General features: G+C 42.4%; 1 protein-coding gene across 1 annotated transcript in view; it reads left to right on the top strand.

The window, feature by feature from the left end:
• The window catches only part of cltca (clathrin, heavy chain a (Hc)), a 34,049-nt gene extending 15,808 nt beyond the window's left edge, over window positions 1-18,241 (top strand). The window contains exons 6-30 of the mRNA XM_084374020.1: window positions 358-531; window positions 3,675-3,872; window positions 3,967-4,167; window positions 4,642-4,794; window positions 5,019-5,141; window positions 5,949-6,086; window positions 6,182-6,346; window positions 6,463-6,643; window positions 7,257-7,420; window positions 8,568-8,693; window positions 8,798-8,940; window positions 9,539-9,773; window positions 9,898-10,020; window positions 10,104-10,249; window positions 10,360-10,543; window positions 10,627-10,819; window positions 11,271-11,428; window positions 11,511-11,783; window positions 11,878-12,195; window positions 12,378-12,509; window positions 12,633-12,743; window positions 12,833-13,003; window positions 13,113-13,334; window positions 15,711-15,786; window positions 16,526-18,241. Of these exons, the coding sequence (XP_084230146.1) occupies window positions 358-531; window positions 3,675-3,872; window positions 3,967-4,167; window positions 4,642-4,794; window positions 5,019-5,141; window positions 5,949-6,086; window positions 6,182-6,346; window positions 6,463-6,643; window positions 7,257-7,420; window positions 8,568-8,693; window positions 8,798-8,940; window positions 9,539-9,773; window positions 9,898-10,020; window positions 10,104-10,249; window positions 10,360-10,543; window positions 10,627-10,819; window positions 11,271-11,428; window positions 11,511-11,783; window positions 11,878-12,195; window positions 12,378-12,509; window positions 12,633-12,743; window positions 12,833-13,003; window positions 13,113-13,334; window positions 15,711-15,786; window positions 16,526-16,659 (4,242 nt within the window). The 3' untranslated portion in view covers window positions 16,660-18,241. The remainder of the gene's footprint in view (window positions 1-357; window positions 532-3,674; window positions 3,873-3,966; window positions 4,168-4,641; window positions 4,795-5,018; window positions 5,142-5,948; window positions 6,087-6,181; window positions 6,347-6,462; window positions 6,644-7,256; window positions 7,421-8,567; window positions 8,694-8,797; window positions 8,941-9,538; window positions 9,774-9,897; window positions 10,021-10,103; window positions 10,250-10,359; window positions 10,544-10,626; window positions 10,820-11,270; window positions 11,429-11,510; window positions 11,784-11,877; window positions 12,196-12,377; window positions 12,510-12,632; window positions 12,744-12,832; window positions 13,004-13,112; window positions 13,335-15,710; window positions 15,787-16,525) is intronic.
• Window positions 18,242-18,471: the final 230 nt, after the last annotated feature.

Genomic DNA, 18,471 nt, shown 5'->3' with positions numbered 1-18,471 from the left:
CCACTTTGTGGAAATTAAAAATAAATCAGGAAATCAGTCAATGACTGTAAATTAGCGAACAAGATAGCTTTTTCAAGTCACTCATGAGGATATTCACAATGACTCGATTTCTGATTATCCCAATGATGGAAATTCACCACGTGTTTTTACCATGATCTGTGAGAAAAATCTCAAATCCTCTCATCCTTACTGGCATGTTATTCAATTTACTTAATTAGAATAACCCACATGTAACATAATTATTATGCTGTAATGATTTTTTGAAGAAAATTGACAGCTCCTGCTCAGACAAAGACTAATTGACTATATAAGTGTGGCAATAATGTAATAATAATATATATCATCTTTGTTTGACAGATAAGCTCCAAGCAAGATGTGGTTTTCCTTATTACCAAATATGGCTACATTCACTTGTATGACTTGGAGACAGGCACCTGCATCTACATGAACCGCATCAGCGGGGAGACCATCTTCGTTACCGCTCCACATGAGGCCACCTCAGGCATCATTGGGGTCAACAGGAAGGGACAGGTAAGAATGTCAACCAGTGTTCGTCTTATGTGCTCAAGGAAATTAAATGCATGTTAAACATGGCTGCTCAGTCTTGTTAATGTCAAAGTAGAATTTTGCTGATGAAACTAAATGTTCTTCCAAACCTGTATCACACAGCCACATCAGAACCATGTCGTTATTACTTACGCTTTTAAGTCATCAGGTCGTGTCACACAGCGAATCTGACACAGGTCAATGAATATAAACAAGCACAACATCAACATCAGTTGTTGAATGGAGTAATAACACCAACTCCTTGTTTGTCTGTCGTCATCAGGCAAGCTCAGACTTTGCCAGGAGGCATCATAAATAATCCAAGGTGTAGTGTTTCACACAGAGCGGGGAGAGGGTTGTGTCTCACTGCTTTTGTAAAGCTGAACCAGAGAGGAGAACTGGATCCAGCCAGCTGATGAATAATGTTCCAGCCAGGCCACACACCACATGAATAATTGAGTGAAGTGAGGAAAGCTGATCTGAGGCAGTGACGGATTTCGCTGTATGGCGGGGCAGCGAAGTGCGTATGTGTGTGTACACACAACGCATGCACACAGACACATACTTGGAGGCAGTGATGTGAGAGATAATAGGCCACTGTCTAGGCCCAGTGCCTCCAGTTGTGTGGGTTGGTTACTAACAATATTGGCAACCTGATACTGACTTATACATTACTAAGTACCTTTACCATACATTTATTTAATATATAGGGAAAGCTAACCAGATAATTGGAAACTCAGAGGCTATCTTTATCTGATGCAGTCTCATATTTTATTCCTGGTTGGATGACACAAGCAGAAGAGTAAAGAATGCCACAGAAAGGGATATGTTGCTTTGTGCTACTGCTTAAAAAGTTTGGGATGATAATAATGGCAGTTTAACTTTAAGTCAAGTTGTACTGCTCCGATTTAAAAGAAGTTGAGACGCTAAAATAAAACAGAATGTGATAATTTGCTAATTCTTTCTGACCTGTATTAAATTAAAAACAGTAAACATATGTAATGTTTTGCAAATGACTGTATACTTTATTTACGTTTTACACCATGTCCCATCTTTTTTTAGAATTCGGGTTGTAGTTGAATATTTGTGTTGTGGTATTACAGTACTCTGGAGAAAGTTAATGCTAACAAAGTGAAAAAATACCACCATTGGGAAAAAAAGCCATCCAGTATGTGGAGTTGGTTAGAAAAAAGACATTACAGAACTAAATGGTGGTTAACCACAGAGATGTGCCGTCTTGTCACCGTGTTGAGAAAAAAATCAATACTGCCACAACCCCACTCTGAGGTAAAGTAGGATCCTGACACAATCCTGAAAAAAAAAGCAACATAAGCGTCCTGATCACTTTATACAAGTTAGTCTCTGATGTTTCTCTGATACTTGGATGTTTCGATCTCTTTCAGTATTATTCAAGGATCTATGTTTTTTCACATGAACAGTGACACAAAGTAAACCATGCAGTGCAGTGACGGGGGGGCTCAGGTACTGTGCAAGAATATCCAAGGGATATGAAATAAAGAATTAAATTAAGTATAAAAAAAAATTAGCTTCATTGCTTCCACACTGGCTAAACTGATCTCTGTAGATGTCAGCAAGTTTCTTATTGGGAGCTTAGCAGTGCTTGCTTGTGAGTTTGAGTCTTAGCATCAGGATCTCTGACACCGTGACTCAGACCAGGCAGTGTGTATGTGCCGGACCTGGCCTGACATTAACATGCAGTGATGATAGCTGCAGTGCAGAACTGCTGCATACACAACAGAGAGGGAGAGGACGGAAAGGAGTGAGAGAAAGCAACAGAGCAAGAGGGAGAAAAGGGCCCACCACCCTTTAGCACATGATCTGAAGTGGGAAGCACAGCCTGGTGCCCTCAATCCTCTTAGTGCTGGTACTCCCATCCAATCACAAACTCCACCTTGTCTTTCACGTCATTAGCAAGGCAGAGACCTGTGATGTCTGCCCTCCAGTTTTACTATTCTGTGTGTGTGTGTTTGTGTCTGAGCCAGTGAATCACTTGATAGGACAGCTCATGTGCCATCTGATGCTTGGTGCGCTGTAGTTGTTCTGGCAAGTATGTGTCTTTTTTCCACCAGACTCTGATCATTGTATTTATGTGGCTTGTTCCACTTTAAGTTGACTCAAGGTTATTCCTGAAGTATACTTGTCCAAAGGACCCTGGTTGTAATCGTTCCTGACTTCGATATTAGCCTCTTCATCTCTTTCGGGTGCTGTTTCCTCCTCTCCGACAACACCATCATACTGAGAAGAACACAGAATCTCCACTAATGGACCTATTTTTACTCCTTCTTTTGTGTCCATTTCTTATTTCAACTACCTCCAATTAGTCCACCCACGTTAAGCGATTCTGCTCTAGTGGCAGGAAGAATGAGGTCTAGTCACCCGTGTTAAAAGCTGGGGCACTGACCTGCTGGGCTTGTTTGTAGAGGGGCCAACAGTGGCTGTCTTTCTCCTTTGCCCCCCTCCCCTTTCCTTCATCCTGCTCTTTTCATTCAACTCCTCCTCCTTTCTCTCTCTGTTGCCAGACTGCTCACAAAAGCCATGCGTTACACTGACCCACTAATAATACATTTGCATTCAGCAGCCACATCCCAAGGCCAGACAGCGTTTAAAGGAGTTTAATGCTATTCAGCAAAGCTTGCTCACTCTCCTAATTTCTGGCACAGGACATGAATAAGGAATGTGTTGGTTTATGCCAGATATATTTAAGATGAGTTAAAATAAAAAAAGACCATCCATCAAATCCACTTGAGACTGAACTCTATCGGCCCAGTTGATTTGGCGGTCTAGCTTAAATTCAGAGCCTTGCTAAACATTTACGGAGCTGGTGTTAGGGGGCATCTGACTTCATTTGACTTGATGCTTCATATATGATAGAGGCACATGATTGTCACTTCAGGACCCTTCACCAAAAGGCAAAGTAAATGATACTGAACTGACTACAAGCAAATACAATACAATACTATAAGGAAATCTGGATATTTTTAACCAGATTCATACAAACAAAAAACTTTGAAATCATGCTGCCAGATGTTATCCTCTTTAGTGTTACCTTGTGTGGCTGGTCTCTCATGTGCTTCACCGCAACATTAATTATTCTTCCTGTTACACAGGTTCTGTCAGTCTGCGTGGAAGAAGAAAACATCATCCCCTACATCACTAACGTGCTCCAGAATCCAGACCTGGCACTCCGCTTAGCTGTCCGCAACAACCTCGCTGGTGCAGAAGAGCTCTTTGCACGCAAGTTCAACAACCTGTTTGCTGCCGGTAACTACTCTGAGGCTGCCAAGGTCGCTGCCAATGCACCCAAGGTACTGCTATTGTGTTATGTTCTACCCACTTGTTTTACCTTTTTATCAGTCGTTCAGCCCTCCTCTCACCTTCAGTTGACCTTTCCCCCCTCAGGGTATCCTGCGAACCCCAGACACCATCCGTCGATTCCAGGGCGTTCCAACTCAGCCAGGCCAGACCTCCCCCTTGCTGCAGTACTTTGGCATCCTGTTGGATCAGGGCCAGCTCAACAAGTTTGAGTCCCTGGAGCTTTGCAGGCCTGTTCTCCAGCAGGGACGAAAGCAGCTTCTGGAGAAGTGGCTCAAGGAAGACAAGGTATTGTAGATGTCCATCTCGGCCCCCACTCACAGGAAGAGGTTCTTCCTGAACTGCCCATTTGTTTATATGACTCGTCTATTATCTTGGATCATGTGAGAACATGTGTTATGTAAGGAATTTGTGAAGTTTTTCTTAGAAACTGTAAATTGTACAACAGAATCTGGACATTCCCTCATTTCCTATTCAACATATCTTAGTGCATTTTAATGTTTTTTTTTTGTCATCCACATATTTACTAAATTTGCTCAGTATGCTCTCCTGTTGTCAATTGGTGCAACATGCAGTATTAAAAAAACGAAACATAGACTGAATATAGGAATTAAAAGGGAAAAAGAGACGATAAAATTCTAAAGAGATACAAAGGAAAGGAAAAATAGGCAAAGAGAAAAGAATAACACTGTATGCTTTTTTTTTTTTTTAAATGACAAATGAATTGCATTCAGCGCTGATGTTATTTTTCCTGTGGTTCAGTTGGAATGTTCAGAGGAACTGGGTGACCTGGTGAAGGCAGTGGATCCTACCTTGGCTCTCAGTGTCTACCTGAGGGCCAACGTCCCCAACAAAGTCATCCAGTGCTTTGCAGAGACTGGTCAGTTCCCCAAGATTGTCCTGTACGCCAAGAAGGTACGTGTGTCTTGCTGAGGTATTAGCACTTAAAGTTTTAATGATTCCCAATGATGATTTGTACGACCATTAAAGGAAAAGTCACACCCATATTAAATGCATTTCAAAACTGAACACCTTCTCTACGCTTTAATCGAGGATTTAGTTTCAATTAAGTGAAACACAAAAAATGTCACATGAATTTTAACGATTGCATTAATGTAGATTTTGTTTTGTTGTTCTAGGTGGGCTACACTCCAGACTGGATCTTTCTGCTCAGGAATGTGATGCGGATCAACCCTGAACAAGGCCTGCAGTTTGCTCAGATGCTGGTCCAGGATGAAGAGCCACTGGCAGACATCACACAGGTCAGAGAAAGGGAGGAGTTATTTTCAGTGAGGGATACATGGATTTTTCTAATGAATATAATTTCAAATTCTGCTAATATATATTGGTGTGGAGGTCTCTGCTAAAGAGCTTTAAAAAGATGTTGCTCTTGCTCTGACTGAAAGTGACCAAGGTGAGTCTACTACAAGTTTGAAAATTAACTGTTGCCCTACAGCGCAGGTTCGATTGGCTTGTACTGTCTTTGAGGTTAGGGTGAGGGCTAACTATACTTTCCTAAATGAAAATATTCATTGTGACCTTCTTACATCCCAAATCGGCAGTTAATAAATCAACCCCAGACTTTCCTTTTAACTGGACAAACCGTTTCACTGAGTCACACACATGTCAACATCTGTAAACGTCAGCTATCCTGTTGTATAAAGGAAATGCACCTCTTCCTTAGCTTCCTGCCACTGCAGTCATTCTGCACTGGAAATGTCAACTGCTGACACAGCTCTCTGAGTTGCCTAAAGTGCTGCACTGGCAGGGAACAAGAGTTTAAAGAATAAAACACATTGCATCAGAGGCTTTCTTCAACCTTTTAGAGGAAGAAATGTTTTGTAGTCAGACAACTTTTAATTTGTATTCCAAGTGGCCAGTGGTGCCGAACTTTAGGAGACTGTGGCAAGAGTGGTCTGCTTTTCCTGGAGGGAGGTGTTGTATACTAACAAGTAGAGCAGTGGAACTAAGCTTTCAAAGCAATGTTGATATTTGGCACATTGATGTCAGGATTTTAGCTACTTATTAAAGCATGTGCTTCATTCCTCTCTGTGTCCATGTCTGTTCAGATTGTGGACGTATTCATGGAGTACAACCTGATCCAGCAGTGCACCTCATTCCTCCTGGACGCTCTGAAAAACAACAGACCTTCAGAAGGACCACTGCAGACTCGCCTGCTGGAGATGAACCTCATGCACGCTCCACAGGTGGACCCATCTACACCTACTAAAAGGAATCTGATAAATAGAGCTGGGATGCACTTTTTTCTAACCTTTTTCATTGCCACATGTCACGGGTGCAGGTTGCTGATGCTATCCTGGGCAACCAGATGTTCACCAACTACGACCGTGCCCACATCGCCCAGCTTTGTGAGAAGGCTGGACTCCTGCAACGGGCACTGGAGCACTATACAGACCTGTATGACATCAAGCGTGCTGTGGTGCACACACACCTGCTCAACCCAGAGGTAGGCTGAAAGGAATTAAAGTAAAACCCAAACCATTTTTTTACATTTTTGATCAACTCCTTGGTAGATATTGTACAACATATGGCTTATACCAACATTCCCTCTTCCACCTCTAGTGGCTGGTGAACTTCTTTGGCTCGCTGTCGGTGGAGGACTCTCTGGAGTGCCTCAGGGCCATGCTGTCAGCCAATATCCGCCAGAACCTGCAGATCTGTGTCCAGGTGGCTTCCAAGTACCATGAACAGCTCACCACACAGTCTCTCACTGAGCTCTTTGAGTCCTTCAAGAGCTTTGAAGGTGAGATCCCAAACTTGATAGTGGCATACAGCTTAATTTGACATTTGAATCTTTTTGAATGACACACTAATCTGTAATCCAAACAATACAAATGTTGGGTTTTTTTTAAGTTCACAGTCACTGGTGACACGTTTGCTTATAAGACCAAGTTCACTCAGAGACACGAAGTATTGAAAAGTAGCTAATGCAATCTCTAAAAGTTTAGGCTAATTCACTTAAATATCCTTTTTCCAGGCTAGATGTTAGAGTGGCATTTCACTTGTCCTTCAGTTTTATTTATGCAGCCATTCCCTCCTGCCCATGTACTTAGATAGATGTCCCCTAACTATCAATTAGACATGTAGGCCAGAGCAGAGGCAGGACAATCAATACTGACTGTAAAGAATGGCCTGGAGGTGAATTAGTTCAGCTCCTCTGCTCTTACTGGAACCATGGAGCATAAAATGTAAGTAAGCTGACTGGGGAAGAGAAAAACTGCAGTCATGAAGCTTCATTTTACATCAGTCATATCTTTTCAGGATGTATTACTAGATCTATAATGCTGTCATTAGATAGGAGGAGCTGGAGACATGCACGTCTTTTGAAGCTAATCATACGTGACTGTGTCTCTCAGGTCTGTTCTACTTCCTGGGCTCTATTGTGAACTTCAGTCAGGACCCTGAGGTTCACTTCAAATACATCCAGGCTGCCTGCAAGACGGGCCAGATCAAAGAGGTGGAGAGGATCTGCAGAGAGAGCAACTGCTACGACCCCGAGCGCGTCAAGAACTTCCTCAAGGTAAAGCTGCAGGGACACTTGAAGTGATGAAACACTGACATCCAACAGCTCCTTTCTTCTTTCACAGGGTCCTCTCTTCCTTTAGTCACTCTTTCTCACATATACACAATATCTTTGTGTTTCTGATCTACTGTGTTGTTTTGGTTGGAGTTTTTTTTTCCACTATTAAATCTCATCTGAGCCAGAAAGGTTTTTTTGAATTGTGGAATCCCCATTGTCATTACACGTATTTCATAAAGTGCTTACTAGAAATATTTTACTACAGTATCGCTAGCAGATCCCCAGCAATCTGCCTGTATTAGTTAAAAATGTTCAACCATCCTGATGGCAGTCAATTATCTTTTGTGCTTTTCCTCTTGTCTTTGGAATGGCAGGACATGTATCAGGTAAATCGATCCTTCCCCTCAGCACAGGACTTCTCCTTTCTTTTTTTGCTTTCATCCCTTCCCTTTAGGATTCAAACTGGGATTTGGATTTGGAGTCGTATGTGCTTATACGCCACAATCCATACACCCTCTAAACTTTATGTAGTCCTAGTCATTCATTGGATGTTTTGTGTGTAACTGAAGTTAACGGTGAATAAGTTGGAGGTCCTGTACTCCATGTTTGAGGACATTGAAAGTGTCTGTATGTATAGTGTGTAGTCCCCTAATAGGAGCTTCTAGTCAGTGCAGCATGTTCTTTCATGATATCGACAAGTTGCACAATCCCAGTTTGTTAATCCTATACGAGTGTGTATGGCAGCAGTGTGTCAGCACACCAGTACATTGTGGTACAGAGGACACAGTGAGTCAGCGCTGTCTAGTGTTGACCTGACGAATGGCAGCTCTCTGCCTGTTAATAAGTAAGAAAGCTCCTTTAGAATATTTAGAGGTCTTGTTCTGTGTCTCTACTGTGAAACACACTAACTTCCATTTGTTCTAGTGACAAACCTTTTATTTTCCCCCTCTTCATATTTTATTAAATGTGTCATTTTTGAATCAAGAAGAGTTGGCTCTGGAGCCAGAAAATGATATCTTAAATTTCATTTTCAGCCCTGTTGGATCAGGGTTGGTTGATGTTTTGTGGCTTGTATAGAGGTGTGGTAAGTTGTGTTATCTTACACTCAACGTGGCGTATTTCCCTCCTGTGTGTGTGTGATGGACAGGAAGCCAAACTCACCGACCAGCTGCCACTCATCATCGTCTGTGACCGTTTTGACTTTGTCCATGACCTGGTCCTCTACCTGTACCGCAACAACCTGCAGAAGTACATTGAGATCTATGTCCAGAAGGTAAGGCTTTATAGTGAGACTTTCAGACTCATCATGACAATTATGCAACATCCTTCAATTACAGAAATAAGCTAATGAGATTTATTGCTAAATTTGTGTTTTAGGTTAATCCAAGCCGTCTGCCTGTTGTGGTCGGTGGTCTCTTAGACGTGGACTGCTCCGAGGATGTCATCAAGAGCCTGATTCTGGTTGTCAGGGGACAGTTCTCTACTGATGAACTGGTCGCTGAGGTGGAAAAGAGGAACAGGTGCTGCACGATTCCACCCACGTTTCTAAATGTTACATCTGATTAAATTTGAGGATGTTGGCTTTTTCAGTACAATTAGAAAAGGTTAATTAGCTTTCAATTGCAGCGCTATCTGGAACACCAGATTGTTGACATTTGCCTCATTAGAGTATGAGTATGTGACGTTCAATGACTTTTCTATGACCAACAATTTATCGGTCACCTATTTGACTTAGAAACATGAGCTTATTAATGTTCTCATAGTTACTATGTTACTACATAGTTACTTTCTCAAGCAATAACTTGTGTTGGAGTGTGAGCAGGAGTAAAGGCATTACCGATCATTTACATGAGACTTTTTGTTAAGTAAGAGAAGGCACAGTGGTCAGTTCAGCAGGTAGCTGTATTGTTACAGCAGTGGAAAACATGTTCTTTAGAAGTAACAAGTTGTGTGATGTGTCTTTTGAAATCAAATTCTTATTAAATTACAGTTATCTGAAGTTGACTTACTCACCATAACAAGCCTCAGACAGATGCCCATATGAAGAACATTGTCAACCTAGTGCTCCATATAGCATTTAAATTGGGCTTGAGTCCTGACCTTCTTTGTCTCTGACAGACTGAAGCTGCTGCTCCCCTGGCTGGAGTCTCGCATCCACGAAGGCTGTGAGGAGCCTGCTACCCATAATGCCCTGGCCAAGATCTACATTGACAGCAACAACAACCCTGAACGCTTCCTGAGGGAAAACCCATTCTATGACAGCCGCGTGGTGGGAAAGTACTGCGAGAAGAGAGACCCGCACCTGGCCTGTGTGGCCTATGAGAGAGGACAGTGTGATCAGGAACTCATCAATGTGAGGAGCCATTTTTGTACTTGTGTGCCTCTCACCTGTGTACCCAAATGTCTGTTTCAATTCACCATCCTTTTTTGATATAGTACATTAAACTGTCTTGTCATTTTTGTTCTTTTCATATCAGGTCTGCAATGAGAACTCCCTCTTCAAGAGCTTGTCTCGCTACCTTGTCCGCCGCAAAGACCCTGACCTTTGGGCCAGTGTGCTGCTGGAGAGCAACCCCTTCAGACGACCACTCATTGACCAGGTAAAGTATACAGAAGAAGACTTTTATCTCTTATTGCTACAGCTGCACGGTGCTTCTCTAAGCCTCTGTTCCTTTGTCCTCAGGTGGTGCAGACAGCCCTGTCAGAAACCCAGGACCCAGAGGAGGTGTCAGTCACTGTCAAGGCCTTCATGACAGCAGACTTGCCCAACGAGCTCATTGAGCTGCTGGAGAAGATTGTGTTGGACAACTCCGTCTTCAGTGAACACAGGTGTGTAGCTCTAATACGTTGCACGTTTTGCTTTGTTCCCATGAGACGTTTCAAAATCAGATTGCAAATCTAAAGTGTGCTGAGGGCTGTGTGTCCTCTCTTTCCCACAGAAATCTGCAGAACCTGCTGATCCTAACGGCGATCAAAGCTGACCGTACTCGCGTTATGGAGTACATCAGCAGGCTAGACAACTATGACGCCCCAGATATCGCCAACATTGCCATCAGCAACGAGCTCTTCGAGGAGGCCTTTGCCATCTTCAAGAAGTTTGACGTCAACACCTCAGCTGTGCAGGTCAGCCATTAGCTCTTAAACAGCTAGACCGATACCTTATTGACTGAAGAAGTGTTGATCATCCATATTTTATTTTCATGTAGGTGCTGATCGAGCATATTGGCAACCTGGACCGGGCCTATGAGTTTGCAGAACGCTGCAATGAGCCGGCTGTGTGGAGCCAGCTGGCTAAGGCTCAGCTACAGAAGGACTTGGTTAAAGAGGCCATCGACTCCTACATCAAAGCTGATGATCCCTCTGCATACATGGAGGTGGTACAGGCTGCTGATAAGAGTGGTAAGGAGACATGTTGAACTCAAATAATAAGAAAAAAAGCACCAGACTTTTGAGGTTGCGATTTTATTTCGTCATGTTGCAAGTGTAATGCTGTGCTGCTGTGCGTCTGCCAAAGAGGTATTGCAGAGGGCTTAGAGTAGAGGGAAGGAATACCACCTGACTTACTGTGAGCTGATCAATCACTATGAACAGAAGGCAGGGTTTCAGAGAAAGCTGTTAGCCATTTGCCAGTGCCACTTCGATTGAAAGCGATTAACGTGGGGTACATCAGCTGTGTTTTGCAGTTTGTTATTTGAGTTTTGTCCTCCAGAGGAATTTGCTGATAGTTGCAGCAAATGCAGCAATACTTAATTCAAACGGCACACCATCAGCATTAAATAAAGTTGAGGCAGTGTTTCACGACTTCCAAAAAAGACACCAACAGCTTAATATTACTGTCTATGTGTTTCAGGTAACTGGGAGGACTTGGTCAAATTCCTTCAGATGGCTCGTAAGAAGGCCCGTGAGTCCTACGTGGAGACAGAGCTCATCTTTGCCTTGGCCAAAACAAATCGCTTGGCTGAACTGGAAGAGTTCATCAACGGACCCAACAATGCTCACATCCAACAGGTCAGGCACGTTCTCATAGAACACTTTGTGAATAAGCTGGCAGGTCAAAAATCAAACGGTCTTGATTGTATCTCTCGTGTAGGTTGGTGACCGCTGCTACGATGAGAAAATGTACGAGGCTGCTAAGCTGCTATACAACAATGTCTCCAACTTCGGCCGTCTGGCTTCAACTCTGGTGCACCTCGGGGAGTACCAGGCCGCTGTTGATGGCGCCCGCAAGGCCAACAGCACCCGCACCTGGAAAGAGGTGTGCTTCGCCTGCGTGGATGGCAAGGAGTTCAGACTGGCCCAGATGTGCGGTCTCCACATCGTGGTGCACGCTGACGAGCTGGAGGAGCTGATCAACTACTACCAAGTAAGATAGAAATTCAGTTTTTTCAACTGTGCTGTGTTTGAATGTAATTTTGAGATGTGACTTACCCCACTCCATCCTATGTCCTCTCTCTCAGGACCGCGGCTACTTCGAGGAGCTGATCACCATGCTGGAGGCCGCCCTGGGCCTGGAACGCGCCCACATGGGCATGTTCACAGAGCTGGCCATCCTTTACTCCAAGTTCAAGCCACAGAAGATGAGGGAGCATCTGGAGCTCTTCTGGTCCAGAGTTAACATCCCGAAAGTCCTGAGAGCGGCGGAGCAGGCTCACCTGTGGGCCGAGCTGGTCTTCCTGTACGACAAGTATGAGGAGTTCGACAACGCCATCATCACCATGATGAACCACCCGACAGACGCCTGGAAGGAGGGACAGTTCAAAGACATCATCACCAAGGTACAGTTTGATTAGATGTCAAAATGAGGATTGTGCTCAAATATCATTACACTTTCTGAGGTATCTTAACTGTGTAATATTATAATCATCATCCCTCATATTGCACAATAGTCCTGATCCAGTGTTTATTCTCCTTAAATGATTGTTTCTGTATTGTGTCTTTCTCTCTGCGCCCTGTGTAGGTGGCTAATGTGGAGCTGTACTACAAAGCCATCCAGTTCTATTTGGAGTTCAAGCCCTTGTTACTGAATGATTTGCTCATAGTGCTTTCCCCCAGACTGGACCACTCCCGCGCTGTCAACTTCTTCAGCAAGGTACACTTTAATCTTTCATGATAGAGAAGTTGTAGATGTTTTCTCTGAAAATGTGTCAAATTTGGGCTAAAATTGGATGGAACCTTTGCTAGTGAGATGATGATTATACATGTGTGTCTACAGGTGAAACAGCTGCCTCTGGTCAAACCCTACCTGCGGTCAGTACAGAACCACAACAACAAATCAGTCAATGAAGCACTTAACAACCTCTTCATCACAGAGGAGGATTATCAGGTGAGTGAGCCTTTTGAAGGTGCTGCCATAACTTTTTATTTCATGTATGTGATTATTTCGTTGAATAATGTCGTCCATTTTCCCTTCAGGCACTGAGGACATCAATAGATGCCTACGATAACTTTGACAACATCTCGCTGGCCCAGCGCTTGGAGAAGCACGAGCTGATTGAGTTCAGGAGAATCGCTGCTTACCTCTTCAAGGGCAACAACCGCTGGAAACAGAGTGTGGAGCTCTGCAAGAAGGACAAGCTCTATAAGGTGCTCCCCCCTCCCCCCAAACATTCACCCTTACTGTCTTTGAGAATTTTTACGAAACTCTGCCTAGATGGACCATTCCTGAACCTTCTGTGCTGCTTCTCCCCTGCAGGATGCCATGCAGTATGCGTCAGAGTCCAAGGACATAGAGCTGGCAGAGGAGCTGCTGGCCTGGTTCCTACAGGAGAACAAGAGGGAGTGTTTCGCCGCCTGCCTGTTCACCTGCTACGACCTGCTGCGACCTGACGTGGTGCTGGAGACCGCCTGGAGGCACAACATCATGGACTTTTCTATGCCATACTTCATTCAGGTCATGAGGGAGTACCTCAGCAAGGTGGGTCAGCTCTTCTTAGGCTGGGGTCAAGTGAAATGAGGAATAAACAAGTTTTGATATTAATAAAGGCATACAACTGTGCAACACTAGCGAGGATCGCTACCAGGCCCACAATGTCTAAACCAGGTCTTTACTTTTCAGGCGGTTTTGTCAGCAAAAAGGATGCTGGTTAATATTCTTAATTATCTGTTATTAGGGCTGTTTTTGATTGGGTGCCACATCAATTATTCCAACTAGAAAACATATTGATAAGGGGCACATTCTCTTCCTTTTTTGGTCCTTGGAGTTTTTTTGAGTCTGATCCATTAACCAGATACAGTCGTTTACAAAACTGCAGCTAAGAAAACAGTCTGTGTTTTGTAGACAACATGAGATTGGTGGCTTCGACTGCAGATAATAAGAAACATCTGGCATGTTGATGAATTTAGAATCCTCACAGTATTTCAAATATGAAGATACCATGTTTTTCTTTGACTTAAACACCAGCAGAAGCTCTCAGTATCAAATGAAAGACATACCCAGAATTTCTTCTGATGGTCGCCTGTTTACCAAATTTTGTTACAGGGAGATAATTGTTAATTGTCTTCTCCTATGCTGCATCTTCTCTTCCAGGTTGATGCAGTTAAGGAACAGGTGAAAGCTAAATGCTCTGTTTTTGATCTGAGTATTTAGCTCGGACGACTGCAGCCTTGAGTGTGCATGGTTTTAGCTACACTCTCACTCGAACACAGTCACTGAGACGCCTTTGAAGCTGATATTGAAGTTGTTGGGGAATTATCTAGATATGTAGACTTCAAGTCTGAAGGAATTCAACTGTAGCCGTCTGCTGCAAGAACACATGATTGTAGAGTTCATATTCGTCACATTGACATTGGATGCACCTTGACATCTGGCATTAACCTGCATGTTATATAGTTATCAGGATAAATCTGTTGTGTTTATAAAAAAAATAGTTTGTAGTATAGATGTAGTAGTATAATAATAATAAGTCCTATTCTTTCAATGAGGAACAAATTAGGGATAAGATCATTCTTGTCAGTTTAAAGGGCAGACATACTAAAAGAAGAATCACATTCAGTAGTCTGTGGATGGGAAATGAATGCAATCCAGCTAACACTATTTTTAGATTATCTCAACCAGTTATACCAGTTGTTAAGGGACCATAGTTTGTCCCTATCTCCTGTTTGAAGAACTATGACCCAGCTGCAGACTGTGACAAAGATTAAATCAAAAGTCTTAAAAACACATCGTCTACACAGCTGAGTTTGTTAGAGAAAATGCGAGTAGCTTTAATCATGGTTGACATATCTGTTTCGTCTTCTGAACTCATGAACGTATCCATCATTTTTTTGCCACTGGCGCTCCAACAGTGGAGAAGCTTCAGTAATTAAGAACTAATAAGTTCTCTGCAACTTTACTTAAAAGTGCATTTCCTCACAGATGTTGACACTGCACAATATGAATCTGTTTGTAAAAGGTTGCTGTGTTTTGATGTTAGCTGGTTAGTAGAATAAAGCATGTGTGGAAACATCTCTTGGCAGCAGGCTGTTGGTTGTGCCTGGCTTCTTGTAGAAAGCCTTGAACTGTAGGTGGCACCTGGCCTGAGACTCACCCTCCTCCCTCCTCCTCCTCCTCCTCCTCCTCCTCCAACCAAACTGCATTTGAGTACTGCAGCCTGTTTCTCCACTGCCAGCACTGTAACACATAAAGCATGGGACTGTTACTGTACACTGTGAAGCTTCAGCTCATGTGTGAAAATGTGTGCTGAGACCTTTTAATTAAAGGGCTGCTGTTTTTCCCAGGAGGCATGGAGAAACTGAATGATAAATGCATATATACAAGATGTGGAAGTGCACTGCTGAGCGAGCCTTTATTTTCAAATGTATAAATAACCTGCATCCAGGTGCTGCTGCTTTCCCCCTCAGGACCTGATCGTATATTTTGCTTATTGCTGCATCTGACTTGCTGCCTCCTCTTACTATTATTTTATTTATTTGTCTATTAGTCTATGTGAAAAGTTGGTGGCTTTTATTGTCACTGCCAGACCAGACAGTTAGAACAGAGGGAATTAAAATTATTAGTTGAACTTGTTTTTTTTATTATTATTTATGTTATTTAGCATTACTGGTTGGACTTAAGTGTTCTGAGGTTAAGCAAATAGGGATGGTTCAGTCACCTGAAACTGACTTTTTGTGTTGCTACTACGTGAAATCTGCTTAGAGTGGTGACCCACAGGACAGGACAAAATCTGTCAGAGTAGTTGACAAATATATTTAACATCAACATTGTTTTATTTTATTTTAACTTGTGAAGTATGCTCAGTCTCGTGAAGTGTTGTGGCTTTGTTCTAAATGCTATCATTTCTTTGACTTGCAGGTAGATAAACTAGAAACCTCAGAGTCCGTAAGGAAAGAAGAGGAGCAGGCAACGGAGACGCAACCCATCGTCTACGGTAACAGTCCTCTGATGTCTTCAATGTCCGTCTCACTGTGATCAAGCGCAAAGGCAGCAGTCTTTTTGGTTTCTAGATTATCCAGCCTTCCCTGTGGTTAATGTGCTATAGAGACCTTTGAATATCAGAATTTATTAAAGCCCCTGAAAACTTGTCCTGAAATTGATTATAGCAGCTTAGTATCGCATTTATCCATAACATTAAATGTTCAATACCAAACTAGCAACAGCAAATGATGTTTAAAAAAACATTTCTGTTAAATGTTCAACCCTGATTGGTGCATGGAAGCATGCCATCTTCAAACTTAGAGAAGAACAGGGAAAAAAGAAATGCAGAAATCACTTAAGTGCACTAATGTGTTAACTGTTCCAAACATGGCAGAAAATACTGTGTTCATGTAGGAACACGTCACAGTAAGAAGTTGATTGAGAAAACAAGTTTTCAGCGCCTTCAAAGTTTCAGGCAGTGAAAGTTTGATGTTTATAATAGAGATAATATCAGGGAGTTTTACAAATGGGTCACAGGGTCAAGGCATTTTATGATGTTTTTCATGCGGCACAGTTGCAGTAACAGCTGCTTTTAGTCCTGCAGCTGAAAGGGAAAATACATGGTTTACCACACAAGAACTTTTTAAGGCTAAAAAACTAGATAAACAAACCAGTGAAGGAAGCATTTTTGATTTTTTCAATAAACCGACCAGTTGCATGTTTGAAACCTTTCCTGTTTGTGTTTCTTGCAGGCACACCTCAGCTGATGCTGACAGCAGGCCCCAGTGTACCTGTGGCTCCTCAGCAAGCATACGGCTACGGCTACCAGGCGCCTGCAGGATACAGTCAGCCAGCAGCTCAGCCAGGCTTCGGCTACGGCATGTAAAGACCCCCGCCCCCTTCTCTCCACATGCAGGCTGGAGTTACCATCCATCCATCTCCCACAGTCCTTCACCAGACCATTATTGTCTCTGTCTGCCCTCTACAGGGAGCTGGGGATAATACAGACAAACTTTTTTTTTTTTTTTTTACTTTTCTTCCCCTTTTTAAAACTGTCATGAAGGACTCAGTTTTATTTTTGTTGTCAAAGAAAAAGATTGCATCACAAAGATTAATTTTCTCACATTCCGTATTGACTAGATTAATTTTTCTTTTGTCTATTTTATTTGAATGGGAAATGGTTTATGTACAATGGGGGGCTTGTGGGAAGAGCTAGTCCTCTTCTCAGTTTAAAAAAAAAGGTCTGTTGTGAAGCATCTGATTTGCACTCTGTAGTGAGAAGAATTAATGTAGAACCTTTTCCTTTTGATGTGTGTGAGCAGCTTCTTCTGTCCGACTGTAAAATGCATTTAATTATTGTATATTCAGACACAAACAAATGCTAATATGTTCTTCTATATTTGAACATGAGACTGCCGCCTCCATGACCACAAATCCTGAAACACTACGTTGTACCAGTTGTGTCCCCACACACATACACACACTTCAGGGCTGTTTCTTGAAGGAAACCCAAGAGAGTATTTTACATACGATTTACAGGAAAGTTTGATTCTTTCCAGCAAAGCCTATGCAGGACTCTCCAAGCAAATTTGCATTCATATGACATTTCCATGTGCTTTAAATACTGCTCTAACGTGGGACCATTCCACCTCACGAGGGACTGCAGACCTGTTTGTGTTTGACTAACATGCCCCATGCCCCCTCTTAATGCTGCGGTTTGTTTCTGTTGGCTTTCATTCTAGTTCACTGTCACTGAGTGTGCAGGAGAGTATTTTTTCAAACTTTCTTCTCCTCATGTCCTGTCGAGGGTTGCCTTTAACCTTTTCAGTTGACCAGCTCATCCAGTTCAGAAACGATATCACAGGACTCGTGGTAATTTGAAGTTTTTATCAAAGGCTTGCGTGTATACAGGAAATCAATCATTAACTCCTTTGAACTTATATTCTTATCTAAATTACCTTAGATTTAAATTGTGCACTTAAGATACTTGATTGTGCATTATCAGGATCATAATGAATGAAACAGCGGTTTTGTTTTCCACTTAAAAAAATAAAGGCTTCTTGTTTGTCAAGAACAGTCTGGTTGTGTCTTACATGTACGGTCATGCACTTTAGTTCATAGTCAAATGTTATATCGTGCAAAACTATGTGATGGCACTCCTAGAATAGTGGCTTCTCAGTTTCCAAACACATTGTATCAGTGTTTCTATTTACTTGCAATTTCAAAGGGCAAAGGTGAAGGTGAGAACTGAAAGTTCTGGAGTCTGGAGACTAATGGTGCTCCTGTGATGGTACCTGTTAAAAACCAACATGTTAAAAACACAATTCACTTAAATGTATTCGTAGTAAACCCCTTTGTGATGTTTATCTCTCATATTTGTTGACTCTGTTGGAGAGCTTGTGATATTTGGTGCCATACTCTGGTGTCAGATAGGATTCTACTATTACATGTTCCTGTTACTTTGTCTACCTTGTGTAATGTCTGCTATGTCAATACGCTCAGATCAGTTCAACAGCAGCAGTATATTACTCTCTTAATACACAAGGATGTAGTACTAGCACCCTCTAATGGTGCAAATCAGTGGGTGGTAGAAGTAAGGATGAGATCAGGTGTGAGTCACCAGTCAAACTATATATATATGTATGTATATATATATGTATATATATATGTGTGTGTATATATATATATATATATATAT

This window comes from Pagrus pagrus (genome assembly GCF_965226575.1).
Source record: "Pagrus pagrus genome assembly, chromosome: 14".
NCBI classification, from domain to species: Eukaryota; Metazoa; Chordata; class Actinopteri; order Spariformes; family Sparidae; genus Pagrus; species Pagrus pagrus.
The sequence above is the reverse complement of the archived record's forward strand: the minus strand, read 5'-3'. Positions and strand labels throughout refer to the sequence as shown.